The 16,898-nt window shown below is 47.9% G+C and overlaps 1 protein-coding gene across 6 annotated transcripts in view; it reads right to left on the bottom strand.

The window, feature by feature from the left end:
- Positions 1-1,314: 1,314 nt before the first annotated feature.
- Positions 1,315-16,898, bottom strand: part of HOMER2 (homer scaffold protein 2) — an 86,498-nt gene continuing 70,914 nt past the window's right edge. For all 6 annotated transcript variants that reach the window (XM_070570287.1, XM_070570248.1, XM_008512684.2 and 3 more), the window contains exons 4-9: positions 14,917-15,009; positions 10,873-10,979; positions 6,711-6,867; positions 4,201-4,311; positions 3,429-3,509; positions 1,315-2,209 (exon numbers count right to left, since the gene is read on the bottom strand). In XM_070570287.1, coding sequence (XP_070426388.1) covers positions 2,021-2,209; positions 3,429-3,509; positions 4,201-4,311; positions 6,711-6,867; positions 10,873-10,979; positions 14,917-15,009 — 738 coding nt within the window. In that variant the 3' untranslated portion in view covers positions 1,315-2,020. The remainder of the gene's footprint in view (positions 2,210-3,428; positions 3,510-4,200; positions 4,312-6,710; positions 6,868-10,872; positions 10,980-14,916; positions 15,010-16,898) is intronic.

Here is a 16,898-nt window from a genome sequence, read left to right as displayed (position 1 = left end):
GGTTCCTTCCAGACTAAAGAGCCACCTCACAGACAGGGGTGTTGGGCATCAGAAGACACAAGCTGAGGTTTTTGGAATCCCGGTGTCCACTGCTTCTGGGCAGCCACACAGCCCGTGTGCCGACAGGTGGACTGACTCGGTCTGAGAAGAATCCTCTTTAGCCCACTGCTGGACCAAGGGGCTGAGCCATGGCCAGCCCAGCTTCCCAGTCTCCTGGCCAGTAGGGAGCTGCTACCAACTGTCCTGAGAGCCATCTGGAGCTCCAGGAAAAGGGCAGGGCCAGTGGTACCCTATCTCAAATCACCAAGAGGGCTGACTACTCTTTGCATTTCCTACCTGCCACGAGCCCAGTGGACTCAGCCAAAGCTGCCCCACTCAGCCTGCAGGGCTCCCCTGAAGTGCCCTGGTGCTCCAGATCACCAGCCCTCCCTCCCGTGCCATCCCAAAGACCCCCCCCCCCCCCCCACTCAGAGAGACAGGCTCAGCTAGAGGAAGGGGAGCAGCAGGACTTGTGAACTCGCCCTGCGGCCCGGGGCACTTCCGAGTGTACCCAGGCCCCTCCTCTGGCTGTTTTATCGTGTACCCAAATTCAGCAGGGAGAAATTCTAACCAAGTGAGGAAATCTTTCCAGAGGGGGAAGTTCTCTTAGTGGTTCTCAAAGTGGGTAAGGGGGCACCGAAGCCATCCTGTCCCCTGAAGGCATTTAGAAATGCCTATGGCCTATGGGATTCAAACCATCGTGCCCTGCGCGGGGCACGCTGATGACCACGGGCCCCAGTGAGAAACTCTTACAAGGGGAGAGGCTACAGCTCCAGCCCCTTCCTTAGCAGGGACCAAGAGAGCCTGGAGCAGACCTGGGCAGACCTTCTCTGTCACTAAGGCCACGGCTCAGGCAGCCCGAGCTGACTCTCCCCTCGTGGGCCTGTGTGACTTCTTTCTCAATTGTCCAAACACATCATTGCATCCTACCCTGGATCTCAAGCCCTGGGCAGCCCCTATACCAAGGACAGCCAGTGGTCCTGGAACCCCCAGGCCACAGGCCTCCATGCCTGGAGAAGGGTGGGCCCAGCGTCAGAGATCCCCAGGGACAGAGCACCATGGATGGACTCCTGGGGGGCCTCAGACCAGCTCCTGCTGCTTCCAGTGCCACCCTCCCTGCCCTGGGTCACCCAACCCAGTCTGTGAGTTTGACCACATAGTCCGTTGCATTCATGTCTGGTAATTACCCAGCGCACCAGGACGGTGGCCTGCTCCATGGGGGTGTGATGGACTCTGCTGGGCGGCTTGATTAAAACACTAAATTCTCTTCATATGTTTGATTGAACAAATATTTATTAAGCACCTACTTTGTGCCAGGCACTGCTAGGCACCCTCACTGCGTGCTGTTCCCACAGCACAGCCATCTGCTCAGAAATGAAAACCAAGGAAAGGAACATTGTCGCAACCCTACAAACTGGGGTGGGTGGAAGGGGGCGGAGCGGATGGGCGATTTCTGTGCCAAAAAACACACCCACCGGAAACTTGTTTTCTTTCCCTGGACAAGTCTCTACTAAGTGCTTGATGGAAGGCATCTCAGTATTTACTGAGAGCAAAGCTGTCACCTCATGCCCCACGCACTGGTGCCTGCCTTCCCGGTGGACATTCAAACACTCTGAACGCTATTCAGAAAAAGCAGGTGTCAAGGATTTTCGTGTTTGGATTAGAAAATACTTTTTCCAGTTCGTAGGGTTGCAACAGCCCTTAAGAAAGATATAAACATCCCTGCCCTGACTGCGTAAATGGTTAAGGTAGACCTAGTTCTGGATTCCTGAGTCAGAATCTTCCAGTTGTCCACAACCTCGCGAGGCCAGACAAGCGAGAGGAGACTTCTATTCTGGAGAGGAGAGTGGACGGCACAACTGGTTTGGAAACACGACAAACCGCGCCTGCATTTACAGAAGCAACGCACACAGGAGAATGTCCTAGTCCTACTTCGTGTCACACACGCACTGGGGACTCACGAGCGGGGCCCAGGGCCGCCCTAGTTGTCCGTGCCCAGCTTGGAGAGGCCGCGGCGGAAGTCGTGCAGGTCGTCAATCTTGCCGTCCAGCACCTCCAGGAAGTTCTTGAGCTCCACCTTCAGGTGGCGCTGTCGGTATTTACTCTCCTCAATGTCGGTCTTGAGAGAACGCACCTTGTCCTCCAGGTTTTGATTGTCTCTCTCTGCCGCCTGCAGCAAAACAAGGGAGAAGGGTCTGGAGAACAGTGATGGGAGCCGAGGTCCGCTGAGACCTGCTCCAGCTGACCGTCCACTCTCCTGTGAGCCTGCCTGCTAGATGTGCCAAGTCCCCCAGCGCACGAGCTGGGGACGCTGATGGCGGCACGGAAGCAGTGGGCATTCCCGGGTGCCCCTCATTTCTTGCCAACTCCCTGCAGAGATGCCCACAGGCAGAGTGTACGACCAACATCTGGTCTGGGAAACGAAGTCCCCACACAGAATGCAGAATGTGGAGTCCTGCCCGGAGGGAGCCTGATGCTAATTGAGCCTTTGACCAAGTGCCCTGCAGAGAAAGTCTGAAATCTAGGCAAAAGGGGTTTTCAGCCTCAGTCCTGGAGTGGTCAGCAGAGGCCACCTTTCAGTTCCATTCTGAGAGAGAAAGAGAACCAGTGAGAGAGTGACTTGCTTCTCTAGGTCCAGGGGGTAGGCCTCCTTGGCCCCAGGGGAGGACTGGCTGTGCCAGACTCAGGGACGGCGGGTCTGTGCACCATGCGGCTGTTGGTATCACCATGGAGACGCCCAAGCTCCCAAAGGCAGGATGGCTGTGAGTGCCTACACGAGGCTTAAGCTTTGCACTCTTCACATCAAATAAGAGCTTCCGTTTTATGGGTGTGAGGCTTCTCTGAACATCTGTACAGGAGCCGGCTACTAATACTGGGGCCGCGTACCCGAATGAAGTGCTCCTAAAGGGAAGGGACCCTGGGAGGTGAAGGAGGATGTGAAAACCCTCCTTCTGTGGACCAGAAATCCGAGGCCAGCGAGGGGGGCCTGCCCAAGGTCGTGTCCAAGGTTACTGGCTGGGGAGTGGCGAGGTGGAACAGCACCCGGGTTTGATGCTCTCAGTGCACCCGCCCCACCCCCCCCCGTCCGCTCCCCCCGCCTCACTGCCTCTGTGGTTCTGCAGGGACTTCTGTGGGTGGGAAATAGTCACTGACACTACGGTTATGCACAGGACACTTTCATACAAGTGGGAACTCAAGGGACACGCACTGCTGCGTCTGCACCGGGGGGCAGAGATGGCAGCTGGCATGCAGTTACCACCGGCTGTTTATGAACAGAAAATCGCTCTTGTTTACCAAGCAAGGTATAAAAGGGAGACGCCTCGGAGAAACGAGCCACACAACAAACGCCTTCTTGTCTGAGCCAAGACAGACATGCTCCTGGCCCTTACCTCTAACTTTTCCGAGACGTATTCACACTCTGACATGAGCTGAGGTATGATTTCACTTTGTTTTCGGAGGTCTTTCAACTCCTACAGGAGACAGAAATTCAAAAAAGAATGTGAAAGCAAGTCAGATAAGATGTGCTCTTGAAAATCCCCAACTTGTGCATACTCCAAGAGAAGCAGCTTTTGCAACCTGTACTGTGTGCATCAATAATAATGGTGATGAGGTTAACACTTAACACACATCAGATAACTCTGAGGGCTGGGTATGTTACACGCACTATCGCATGAAGTCCGTCCACCACCAAAACAAGATGGGTATTCTTATGATCCTGTTTTGTAAATGGGGAAACTGAGGCTGAGAGAGGATTAGTAACTTGCCCATGGTCTCGTGTCTGTGTACTTAGCTGTCTTGCTCCCCAGAAAATAAAAGACTGTATGACTGGTGGCTTTTGCTGCATTAATTTGACAGCAGAACTCAACTTCCGATGATAGATCATTTATAAAAGTTTCTGAGCTTTTTGGAAGACGTTCAGCTCCCTCTTGGATGGAGTGACTGACCATGTGATAAACACAATGAGGCTGCAGAGGGGAATGGTCAGGCCTCTGCTCTGCAGAATTTGTGCCTTGGTGTGACTCCTGGCTCTCTCTGTGCTCTGGCCAGGCAGCTGCCAGGGCCGGTCACATGTCCCACAGCCGCCTGCTCTGTCCTGGAGTGGAGATCACCCCACGAGGCCCAGAGGAGGCCGAGGGCTCCACTCAGAGCACTGTTACTCACCGTCTCCTTTTCTCGGAGTTCCGATTCCAGCTCCTCAATTCTTCTCTTCAACTGGGTATTTTTCTCCTTCTCTCTGTTTATCTCACTGCATTGTTCTTCCAGCTCGTCAATCTTTAACAAATATCACATGTTAAGGCATGGATGCTGGTTTCCTTGAGTCATTAAACAAAAGATTGCCACAGCTCTGGTTAGCTTTCTTTTAGAATAAACCATAAACTAACCCACTTAGAAATTTTTCCTTGTTGCTATGAACAAAGACCATGTGGCCCCCGTGAGGGGCTGTCGGTCCCTGCCTGCACAAGATGCCTTACTTAAATAAGTCACAAACCCTGGCTTCAGAATGCTCTGGGCTTCTGGTTTTCTCTCACGGGCACAGGACAGTAACTTCAGGTTTGCTTGAAGGATCCATCATAAGCAGGTGTCAGGTGTTCCAGGAATCTATTTCCTTCTCCCCAGAATGATTTTTACATGATTTTAATCATCTCCTGAATTATTCTGCTTCATCTCAAGGGTTTAAGCCAGCAGGGTAGAGAAGCGAGCAACTCTGTGGGACAGTGGCCACCAAATGGGATGCGATGACATTTCAAACGTTTTAAATCAAGATGACCTTTCCCTACTGATGCATGCAGAAGGGGCCTGGCCTGTGGGCCTCTTTCTGGAGGGAGGAGAGGTCCAGGCTGAACTGGCAAATGCCCAGAGTGCATCTTTCTCTCCTTCTCAAGTGTGACCCCTCAGAAGGACGCAGAGGCCTGAGACCCCTGGCACTGCCATCTGATGCTGAGCATTTCCTGGGGGCCGAGGTGTGTGTGCAGAGTGGATAGGAGGAGCCGAACCAACATGTAACACAAAAGCACTACATTGGCGGGGTCCCCACGGGCATTACAGCAGCAGCCTTCAAGGTGAAGGGCACTGGGTGGTTGCCATGAAGACACTTCTCAGAGGTGGCCTGTGCCGACCCTCGGGGTCTGAACCCCCAGCCACAGGAGCTGCTGGACATCCACCAACTTCTACCTCCTCCCTGAAAACTAAGCTTTCAATGCTTCCCATCCAGGGACGCTGACGTGCCTCCCAGGGAGGAAGTTCTACGAGATGCACTTCCTCCAGCCCCCAGCACTGAGGGCGGGTTCTTATTCTCAGGCACAAAGTCAGAAACTCAGCTCTTTGCTTGGGGAAAAAAAAAAAAACAAAGGGCAATCGATCCCTCCAGCAGGCACATCGGCCAGGCCTCAGAAGGGAACGTGCAAAGTCAGCACTTGGCCCGGTGCCCCTCACTGTCGGCACTCTTGGCACTGAAATGAAAAAACGACACAAGGCACTTTCATATGCCATCCGTACCGAAGTAAGATGGTGAAAGAGAGGAGTGGACTCTGGGGGCTCCACGGGTCGGGCGGGCAGGTTATAAATAGGGAGCAAGGGAGAGTGAATACCCACCTTAATGTGACCTGTTCCACTGAGACCCTGGCCTTACAGAGCAGCCTGTGGAATAAACGTGCTGACTATCAAAACAGGGCACAGTGACCTCAGGACCTCAACTGAGAATTCTCTGGCCCCCCCAAAACCACCTCATCAACTCACCCTCTGGATCCCTCTTCTCCAACAAGATCACTGAACCACAGCAAGTGCTGGGGGGGAGGGGCGGGGGAGGCCCACCACAAGAAAAGGCTGACCCACAACAAGCATCAGACGGTGCTCTTTGTAAGAGAAAAAGCTGAAATCTCTCATTTACCTTTTTCTCCGTAACAGAAACTATAAAACCTGGTTCAATAAAAGTAATAAATCAGCTATTTGCTGCACGGTTGCATTCCTACCAAGAGAGGCAAGGAGACAGCAGGAAGCTTGAGGGGGAGGCAGTAGGTCTCACTCCTGCCCATGGGAGGAGGGCAGCAGGAGCAGGAGGAGGGCTGGGAGGGAAGGAAGAGGCGGGAGCGGGAGGAGGGACTGAAGAAGAGGAGCCTGGCAGCAGCAGGAAGAGGGGCCAGGAGAGGAGGAGCATGGAGGGAGTGGGAGGAGCACGGCAGGAGAGGGAGGAGGGCCAGGTGAGGAGGAGTGTGGCGGGAGAGGATAAGCGCGGCAAGAGAGGGAGGAGGACCAGGAGAGGAGGAACATGGCAGGAGAGGGAGGAGGGCCAGGAGAGGAGGAGTGTGGTGGGAGAGGAGGAGTGCAGCAGGAGAGGGAGGAGGGCTGGGAGAGGAGGAGTGTGGAGGGAGTGGGAGGAGGGGCCAGGAGAGGAGGAGGGCTGGGAGAGGAGGAGTGTGGAGGGAGCGGGAGGAGGGGCTTGGAAAGGAGGAGGGCGGCGGGAGAGGAGGAGCACAGTGGGAGAGGGAGGAGGGCTGGGAGAGGAGGAGCATGGTGGGAGAGGGAAGAGGGCTGGGAGAGGAAGAGCACAGAGGGAGTGAGAGGAGGACCAAGAGAGGAGGAGCACGGCAGGAGCGGGAGGAGGGCCGGGAAAGGAGGAGCGCAGTGGGAGGAGCCCGGGGGAGGAGGAGCAGGGTGCCCTCTCCGGGGCCCACCTTGTGCCGGAGCCGGTCGTTCTCGTCGCGGCAGACGGAGAACTGCCTCTTCCACTGCTCCGCGCTGGCCGCCGACTCCTGCAGCGCCGCCGTCAGCCGCGCGTTGCTCTCCCGCAGCGTCTGCAGCTCCACCTCCCACTTCTTCACGTTGGCGGCGCTGTGGGGCAGCGGCCGCGGGGTGACCCAGATGTCGGGGCCACCGGCCCGCTGCACACCTGCGCCCCCCCACCCAACGCCTGCCCCAGGGAAAGGGGCCCTGCCACCCCCTAGCTCACCCCTAGGAGGACCACAACCTCTCCCACTGGCGGCCTGGCTGCCACCAATGCCAAGAGGGACAGGTGTCTCTCTCCAGGGCACACATGTCACCTTGCCAGGATATTTCCTTAAAGAATCGCTTTAGAAAAGAACAGAATTCTTTGAGAAGGAAGAGACAAAGCTAAGAATGAAGCCACAGAGCGTGGTGAGGCCCCCTCCCTTCTGCTCCCTGACCCCTGCCACAGAAGGTTCTGTCACACCCAGTTTGCTCCTGAAACCAGCTCGAGGACAGGGGCTCTGAAGTGCGGGCAGACCAGGCCTCTGAGAATCTCAGGAAAGCTCCACGGACCTTTCTGGAAGTTCCAGACACCCCTCTATGGAGCCCAAGGACCCCAGGTTCAACACACACACAGCCTGGCTCCAGGTGACAAGGGCCCCACTGTAACCTGTGCCTCCTCAGAGCCTTTAAAGGAACCAGAGTGGAGAGCTGAGGACTTGGGGACACAGGAGTCAGTGACCGGGAATCCCCTGAGGGCAGAACTGGGCTTCTAACCACAGCGTGTGCGAGGGAGCCCTGGCCACGCCTAAGTCACCTCATCAGTGTGGGAAGAACACAGGTCAGAGGGACACCTCCACAGAACCACAAAAACCTCGGATTTATCTCATCCTATATGTTCAGTGAAGAAGTTTTAAAAAACAAACTACAACCAGGTTCCCCTCAGTTGCTGTTCGCCTCCAGCACTCCTTTTGTTTCCTTGCTTGGAGCCCACGTGTCTGTGGTGTTGAACGTGGTCTGAGGTGATGGAGCCCACATATCTGTGGTGCAGAACGTGGCCTGAGGTGATGGAGCCCACGTGTCTGTGGTGCTGAATGCGGCCCAAGGTGATGGAGGCCACAGGTCTGTGGTGCTGAATGTGGCCCGAGGTGATGGAGCCCACGTGTCTGCGGTGCTGAACGTGGTCTGAGGTGATGAAGCCCACATGTCTGCAGTGCTGAACGTGGCCTGAGGTGATGGAGCCTATGTGTCTGCAGTGCTGAATGTGGCCTGAGGTAATGGAGCCTATGTGTGTGCAGTGCTGAATGTGGCCCAAGGTGATGGAGCCCACATGTCTGCAGTGCTGAACGTGGTCTGAGGTGATGGAGCCTATGTGTCTGCAGTGCTGAACATGGCTTGAGGTGATGGAGCCTATGTGTCTATGGTGCTGAATGTGGCCCAAGGTGATGGAGTCCATGTGTCTGTGGTGCTGAACGTGGCCTGAGGTGATGGAGCCCACATGTCTGCAGTGCTGAATGTGGCCTGAAGTGATAGAGCCTATGTGTCTGCAGTGCTGAACATGGTCTGAGGTGATGGAGCCCACATGTCTGTGGTGCTGAATGTGGCCTGAAGTGATAGAGCCTATGTGTCTGCAGTGCTGAACATGGTCTGAGGTGATGGAGCCTATGTGTCTGTGGTGCTGAATGTGGCCCAAGGTGATGGAGTCCATGTGTCTGTGGTGCTGAACGTGGCCTGAGGTGATGGAGCCCACATGTCTGCAGTGCTGAATGTGGCCTGAAGTGATAGAGCCTATGTGTCTGCAGTGCTGAACATGGTCTGAGGTGATGGAGCCCACATGTCTGTGGTGCTGAATGTGGCCTGAAGTGATAGAGCCTATGTGTCTGCAGTGCTGAACATGGTCTGAGGTGATGGAGCCTATGTGTCTGTGGTGCTGAATGTGGCCCAAGGTGATGGAGTCCATGTGTCTGTGGTGCTGAACATGGCCTGAGGTGATGGAGCCCACATGTCTGCAGTGCTGAACGTGGCCTGAGGTGATGGAGCCTATGTGTCTGTGGTACTGAATGTGGCCCGAGGTGATGAAGACCATGTGTCTGTGGTGCTGAACGTGGCCTGAGGTGACGGGCAGAGCTGGCACTACAAGCCCATGAGAAAGTTTCAGTCTTCTAACAACACTGCCTGGCTGAGGAGAATTCTGTTTCTAAAGGCTTTTTCAAGTAAATAAAACTGTATCTGAATAATCTGCGTTATTGTTCATCCTGCAGCCTCAAGGACTTAGGAACGTGATTGGGAAATATATACTTTCAGTTTCAAATACCACAGTCTGAAAAAATAGTAAAATATTATTACTTGATTAATTTTAGAGTTGATGATTGAGAATTTAAGCTGATTTAGGGAAACGGCTTCATACTCAATTCTTGTAACTCGCTTCTTCGTTAAATTGAGATTTAAAAACATTTATTTTTAGGGTTGAAACATTTTCATTCAGGCAGCTCACTGTGACTTAAAACAACCAAAAATAGTACTTATAATTGCCTGATGAGTAAGAAAAGAGACTGGTCACAGTTTTGTCCTTTGAAGTACCTGACAAAACCCACAATGCTAAGAAGCTGGCTGGAGCCAAGGGCCACGTGTTCTTTCTGGAATTTCCAGGTCAGATCACAGGAATTAAGCTCCAAGAACAGGCCAGGCCAGCTGAGCTGGAGAGGTGGGTGCCAACCCTGTGGTGCCTCCCACTGTGGAATGTGACTGGCCACGTCAGGACGGTTCCTGTGAGACTGCAGCTGCGGCTGTAAGTGAAAGGAAGGTAGTATGGGGTGGTGGAAAGATTTAGTAGCCAAGTGACCTTGGGCAAGGAAGGACTCACTTTACCTCTTGGGACTCAGTTTCCTCATCTGTAAAATGGAGGAATCAATATAACACACCTCTTAAATGGGGCAGCTCTGAGGAGAGCAGTTTTTCAGCCACAGAGAGGCTGGGGGAAGCCAGGGGAACCCCCTGCCAGGTGAGCAGAAGGATTCCAAAAGGCAGCAGCTCTGAGTGCGCTCACGGGGCGAGCCCACCCCATGAAGTCCAGCTTAGTCTTTGGGAGATGGGCCACACCCTCAACATAAAAAAACACAAGCACAGCTTGTGTGGTCACTGAAATTAAAATCTTGTTATCATTATGAGAACTGCAGTAAATTTACAGATCAATTTGGGGGAAAGTGATACTTTTTAAAACATCAAGGCTTCCTACCCACTTCCCAATAGAATACATCTATTTCTTAAATCATTCATTTATGGTCCTCAAAATCATGTTTTTTTATAAACTTTTTTTTTTTCTGCTTTATCTCCCCAAATCCCCCCGGCACATAGTTGTATATGTTAGTTGCACGTCCTTCTAGTTGTGGCATGTGGGATGCCACCTCAACGTGGCCTGACGAGCAGTGCCATGTCCGTGACCAGGATCTCAACCAGCGAAACCCTGGGCCGCCGCAGCGGTGCACGGGAACTTAACCACTTGGTCACGGGGCCGGCCCCATCAAAATCATTTCAAAGTTTCCTTCACACAGATCTTGTGCATTTCTTAAGTTTATTCCTATGTATGTTATGGTTCTAGTTCATATTGTAAAGAAAATCTCTTCTTCAAATATATATTCTATGTGATGTTTGTATATAGAAAAGCCATTGATTTTTGTGAGATTTTCTACTATTTTTAATAGTTTCTTAGGTTTTCATATGTTTTTCTGGATGTTCAAGACCTAATCTTATCATACACAAACAAATGATAAATTTGGCTCCTCAAAAAACAAAACAAAACACAAGCAGAGGGACACATCTCTCTCACACACAGACACACTCCTTCACACACTCATGTACTCTGCCGCATCCTACTAACACACGTGCACACAGATACACACTGTCTCTCTCACGTGAACACACCCACATATATGAATTGTGTATGATGTGGTCAGTCAGACAGAACAGCCATGAAACCAGTTGGTCTTCCTTTGGCCAGGAGACAAGACTGGATGACACTTGGAACAGAACCCAGTCTCCTTTCTCAATTTCCCGAACCCCTGCCCAGCAGGAAAGTCATCCGGGCAGTGCTGAACTGGGAGAAAATAGCAGCTGGATTTTAAGCACCCTTACCTCTGTGTCAAAGCGATCTTCAGCTTGTCATTCTCAGACTTCAGGTGTGTGTCAGCAGGACCCGCATGAGAGGCCTTCTCATCGTCCGTCCCATTGATACTGGATGCCTGAGTGGAAGATGGGGTTTCACGCCCAGATTCCTCGCCAAAGTGAAGTGACTTCACACATTATTGCTCATCCTCATGGCGCAGCAAAGCAGCCATGAGAAAGTGTGTTTATGAGTGCGGGAGACCCAACTGATCCAACCAGAAGGCAGCTAAGACTAACAACAAAGACGACAATCAAGAGCAAACGAAAAGGCCCGGAAGAGAGCACACGGAGTTCAGAAAGTGTGCACCTCACTGACAACAGAGCCACTGGCTGTGACTCTCAGCCTTTTCACTCAAACTTGACAGACAAACCCAACAAGCCTGGGACCCTGATCTCCTTCAATGACAGAGGACAGAAGTCACAGATTAAAAGGGGAGGGATTTATAACAAGGAACAAGAAACAGTGAATGAGGAGAGGAAAGTACTAGAAGGTGAGACAACTTAAAAATCCTGGGGCTACTGAGAGTTAGAGCAACACACTCGTTAAAAACCCGGGATCAGATATGGATGTTTGCTGTCTCCATGACTATTTAGCATTGCTATGAATATGCTGAAACGTTTTCTGTAACAAGTCATACCACATGGAGGTGAAATCTCATCTGGTCTTGGATAAAATCTTAGAAAGATCTTATTCAGCCTCCAATCAGCACAGAGGCAAAGGAAGGAACCATGAAGGGAACGATGCATAAATTTGACTAAATTTCTTCATTGCAAAAAAAAAATGCCCATAAACAACATTAGAATGCAAACAAAAACTTGGAGAAAATATTTGCAGGAGATACTAATAAACAAAATGTTAGTATCTTTCCTATATTAAAAACTCTTAGAATCCTCATCTTTTAGAGCTACACACTGAAATATTTGTGGATGAGATGATAAGATGTCTGGGATTTGCTTTAAAATATAGCGGGGAGGTAAGAACCTGAAATCAGCAATTCCAAAAGTCCCATGCACCCCTATGTTCATCGCAGCATTATTCACAATAGCCAAGTCATGGAACCAACCTAGTGCCCAGCAACTGATGATTGGATAAAGAAGATATGGTATATACATACAATGGAATACTACTCAGCCATAAAAAAGGACAAAGTCGTCCCATTCACAACATGGATAGACCTTGAGGGTATTATGTTGAGTGAAATAAGCCAGACAGAGAAAGACGAACTCTGTATGACTCCACTCATAGGTGGAAGTTAACATATAGACAAAGAGAACTGATCGGTGGTTACCAGGGGAAAGGGGGGGGGGGTGGGGGGCAGGGCACTAGGGGTGAAGTGGTATACCTACAACATGACTAATAATGATGTACAACTGTAATTTCACAAGGTTGTTAACTATCATAATCTTAATACAAAAAAAATATAGCGGGGAGGGAGAGGGAGCATAGATGAAAAGTTGGGTCACAAATTCCTAATTGTTACAGCTGACCCATGGGTGCATGGGCTTCATTATACAAGTCTTCCTAGCTTGGCATATCTTCAAAAATATCTATTTTAAAAAATAAAGTTCTTGGAAATCAACACAAAAAGATTAACACAATTTTTTTAAAAAAGGAAAAGAATATGCAATTGACATTTACAGAAGAAGAAATGCATAGCATCAATAAACATAAAAAATATTTAATATCACTAGGAAAGAAATACAAAATGAAAAAAGCCAATAAGATACATTTTTCTTCTGTCAAATCAACAAGGCTTTGTTGGTAAGGCTGTGGGAGGAAAAATCGTTCTCATTCACTGCCAGTGGGAGTTAGAATTGTACATTTCTGTAGGCTAAGTTTGCAGAATTTATCAAAAGCTTTAAAAATGTTCCTACCTTTAACCCAATACTTTCACTTCAAGAATCTGTCCTGCAGAAACCATCAAATGCACAAAGATGTACAAGAACATTGATCACAGTGTTATTTATATTAATGAGAAATTGGAAACAACATAGATGTCCCAAATTATAGGAGGTTAATGGAATAATACGTGATTCGAACACTGGAACACTGTCTAGCCATTAATTTTGAAAAGGAGATATTTGAAATTATGAGAAAATGATCATAACATATAAGTAAAAAAAAGATTAAAAAGAATAACATAAAATATACTAGAAAACTACATTAGGAAGATACAACAAAATGTTAACAAAATAGCTTTGAGTGGTATAAAAGCAGGTAATTCTTATTCCCTTCTTTATAGTATGGCATATTTTTGATTTCTGCAATAAATCTGTATTGCTTTTATAGTCAGAAAAAAACCCACATCAAATGATTTGTAATGAAGTTGTTCAAAATCTTCAAATACTTGGAAAACTTGGCCAAAGTGTTCATTTCCTAAGAGATTCGGGAAACCAAGCAATTGTATGATTTCTAATAAAAAGAAAAATAAAAAAGTACAATGATCTCTACGCCCAGAGAAACACAGAGAAAAGTAAATAAAAACTAAAGCTTAGAGACAAAAAAACATTTTTATATAATTAATATATACATACACGATAATATCTTATGGGTATGCTTGATATTTTTAAGGTTTAAAATACTTCTGGGAGGAAGGCACACATTAAGACAAAAAAAGAAATCCAAATATTAAAGTTTAAAGATATCGCTATAATATGTGATTTTCACAAAAAGATTATATATTAGAAACCCTTTAGACCATGGACCATTTTGGGTGCCCAATTTTATAGATCCTCAGAGATTACTCAGTACCGTAATTGGTATACTAAATTAACAGTATCATTTAGATTATATTAAAGATTATTTATAAAGATTCAGGAAAGTTCCTGTTCACCTGTAGTCTAACATACATTCATTTCCATAAATCTCTATGGGGCATCTTTTACATGATTCAGCTTCAGCTATGGCTGCTGTGAGGCTGACGGTCAAGTGTGGAGTGTCGACTCTGACTGCTCTGTATGCTCAGGCCTCCAGGTCCTCTTCCTACCACCCATCCCTGACTTCATCCCTGTGGCTGCCCTGGCCCAGCCGTTCTCCACCTCCAGCCTCCATGCCACCAGTCTTCCTACCCTCCACCACTCCCTGACTTCCTTACCATCTACACTCAACCCTCATGTCAAGTCCTGATCAGTAGTCATAACGCCTCCAATGTCTGCCACTTACCAGCAATAAATAAATAAAAAACTAAGAAATAATAAACCATGCACTAAGGAAGAAGTCCAGGTCCTTCGCAGTATCTCCAGTGTATCTCTAGTCTTCCCACAGTGCACCTCAGCCCGTCAGGCAGACTCCTTGCTGTCTTGCTACCACACCATGCTTTTTCCTAACCCCAAACCTTTGCTCTTGATGTCTCCCTTTCCCTGCCTCTCCACATATGACCTTGTCACTAGGTCAAGCCTTCCGCCCACCACTACGTACACCAATCTAGACATCGGGAATGCAGGTGTTTTTATTTCAGGTTAAAACAGGTCCCTCTTAGTCAGTTATCACACTTTTAAGCAGATGGACTACTCAATTCCTGGAAACGCCACCTCTCCTTTGGCTAAGCCAGAGCTGCTGGAGGACCATCTCCCACCTGACTTTGTTAAGACGGGAGGACTGAGACGAGGGCTCCCTGGCATCAATGGAGTTTTCTCTCTCATGGGCACAAGGCATCTGCATTTGTCAATAAGCATCCTGCATATGGACCTCACCTCCCAACAGAGAAGGAAACAGGCTGCCTGTCACTGAGACTTAAACACAGTGACCAGAGAATGCCTCTCAGAGGCCAGGGCCATGTGTTAACTCTAATCTCGTCAACTGCTTTCCAGCAAAAATACATCACCAAATCCTGAAAAATTCAAGAGCCTCATAAAAACGTGTCACCTCCATCTCACTGTGGGCAGGCTAATAGTTGAAAAAGCCTTCAAAACGTCCCACTGCTAAAATTCGCTATCTCTTGTCAAAAGTGACAAGAAGCAAAGAGTCTCAATTACTGGTCACACTCAGACGTATTCCACGGACAAATTACTCACTTGGGAATGATTACTCGAGGTCTCGATTTTCTCCTGGGACTTGTCTCTGGCTAGTCTGGCAGCTTCTTTCACTTCTAGGAATTTCTCTGCAAACTAAACACAAAGAAGAGTTATTAAGGTTTTTCATAACCTTATACATAGCTGATATTCGGAACCTACCTTTATTATTCTGCATTCGTTTTAAGCCAATAAGTTCTGTATAAACCCAGAAGAAGAATCTTCTTTGAGATTAGAAAGAAATGAGTCTAAGGAATGCTTTTTCCAGGAAACACTGTTAGCCAAGGTCAGATGTGAATCAATTTCCAAGCTACTGAAGCCAGTTTGATGATGAAGTATTAAAAAAAAACACTCCTGGTTAACAGTACCTAATACAAAGGCAAGAAAACAAATTTAGCTGTACCACAAAAGGAATCCATGAAAAACTTCATAATCTCTAGCAAAAGATCCAAGAACTCTTACAAGTCACTGTCAAGAAAAACAAAATATCCAAAAAGTTGGAGAAAAGAAACTGTTCCAGATTTTAAAAGCTTAAGATATAAAAATAGTAAAATGGAACATAAAACTTATGATTTAATCCTGTTTTGAACAGACCAACTATAAAAGACTTCTGGGGAACAATCAGGGAAATCTGAACATGGACAAGCTTAGGTGACATGAAGGAATTACTATTAATTTTATCAGAAGTGATAATGAGGCTGTAGTTATAATGGAAAATGTCATTATTTTTTTAGAGATAAATACTGAAGATTTTAGGCATGAAATGTTTTGATGTCTGTAATTTACCTTAAAGTACTTCAACAATAATAAAATACATGAAGAAATGTGGCGAATGTTAACAATTGTTAAATCTAGGTGATGTGTACATGGGTGTTTATTATACTATGCTCTCTAGTTTTAAAAAAGGTTTTAATATTTTCATAATAAAAAAATTCCTTTTTAGCAGCTTTTAAAAAAATTTTATTGAGGTCATAATAGTTTATAACATTGTGAGATTCCAGTTGTACATTATTATCTGTCAGTCACCATACATTGTGCCCCTTTACCCCTTATGCCCACCCCTCAACCCCCCTCCCCTTGGTAACCACTAATCTGTTCTCTTTGTCCACAAGTTTATCTTGCACATATGAGTGAAATCATAAGTGTTTGTCTTTCTCTGTCTGTCTTATTTTGCTTAACATAATACCCTCAAGGTCCATCCATGTTGTTGCAAATGGGATGATTTTGTCCTTTTTAGTGGCTGAGTAGTATTCCATTATAGATAAATACCACATCTTCTTTATCCAGTTATCAGCTGATGGGCACTTGGGTTGCTTCCACCTCTTGACTATTGTGAATAATGCTGCAGTGAACATAGGGGTGCATAAGTCTCTTTGAATTGTTAATTTCATGTTCTTTGGATAAATAACCAGTAGTGGGATAGCTGGGTCATATGGTATTTCTATTTTTAGTTTTCTGAGAAATCTCCATACTGTTTTCCATAGTGGCTGTACCAGTTTGCCTTCCTACCAGCAGTGTATGACGGTTCCCTTTTCTCCACACCCTCTCCAACATTTGTTGTTTCTTTTCTTGGTCATTATAGTCATTCTGACAGGTGTAAGGTGATACTGTAGTTTTGATTTGCATTTCCCTAATTAGTGATGTTGAACATCTTTTCATGTGCCTGTTGAACATCTGTATGTCTTCTTTGGAAAAATATCTGTTCATATCCTCTGCCCCCCTTTTTTTTTGCAGAGGAAGATTTGCCCTGAGTTAACTTCTGTTGCCAACCTTCCTCCATTTTGTATGTGGGTCACCACCACACCATGAGTGCTGATGAGTGGTGTAGGTCTGTGTCCAGGAACTGAATCTGGGCCACCAAAGTGGACCACACCAAACTTAATCACTAGGCTATGGGGCCAGCCCTTCTCTGCCCATTTTTTTGTTTTTTTGAGGAAGATTAGCCATGAGCTAACATCTGCTGCCAATCCTCCTCTTTTTGCTGC

Source organism: Equus przewalskii, chromosome 1 (genome assembly GCF_037783145.1).
Source record: "Equus przewalskii isolate Varuska chromosome 1, EquPr2, whole genome shotgun sequence".
Taxonomy (NCBI): domain Eukaryota; kingdom Metazoa; phylum Chordata; class Mammalia; order Perissodactyla; family Equidae; genus Equus; species Equus przewalskii.
The sequence above is the reverse complement of the archived record's forward strand: the minus strand, read 5'-3'. Positions and strand labels throughout refer to the sequence as shown.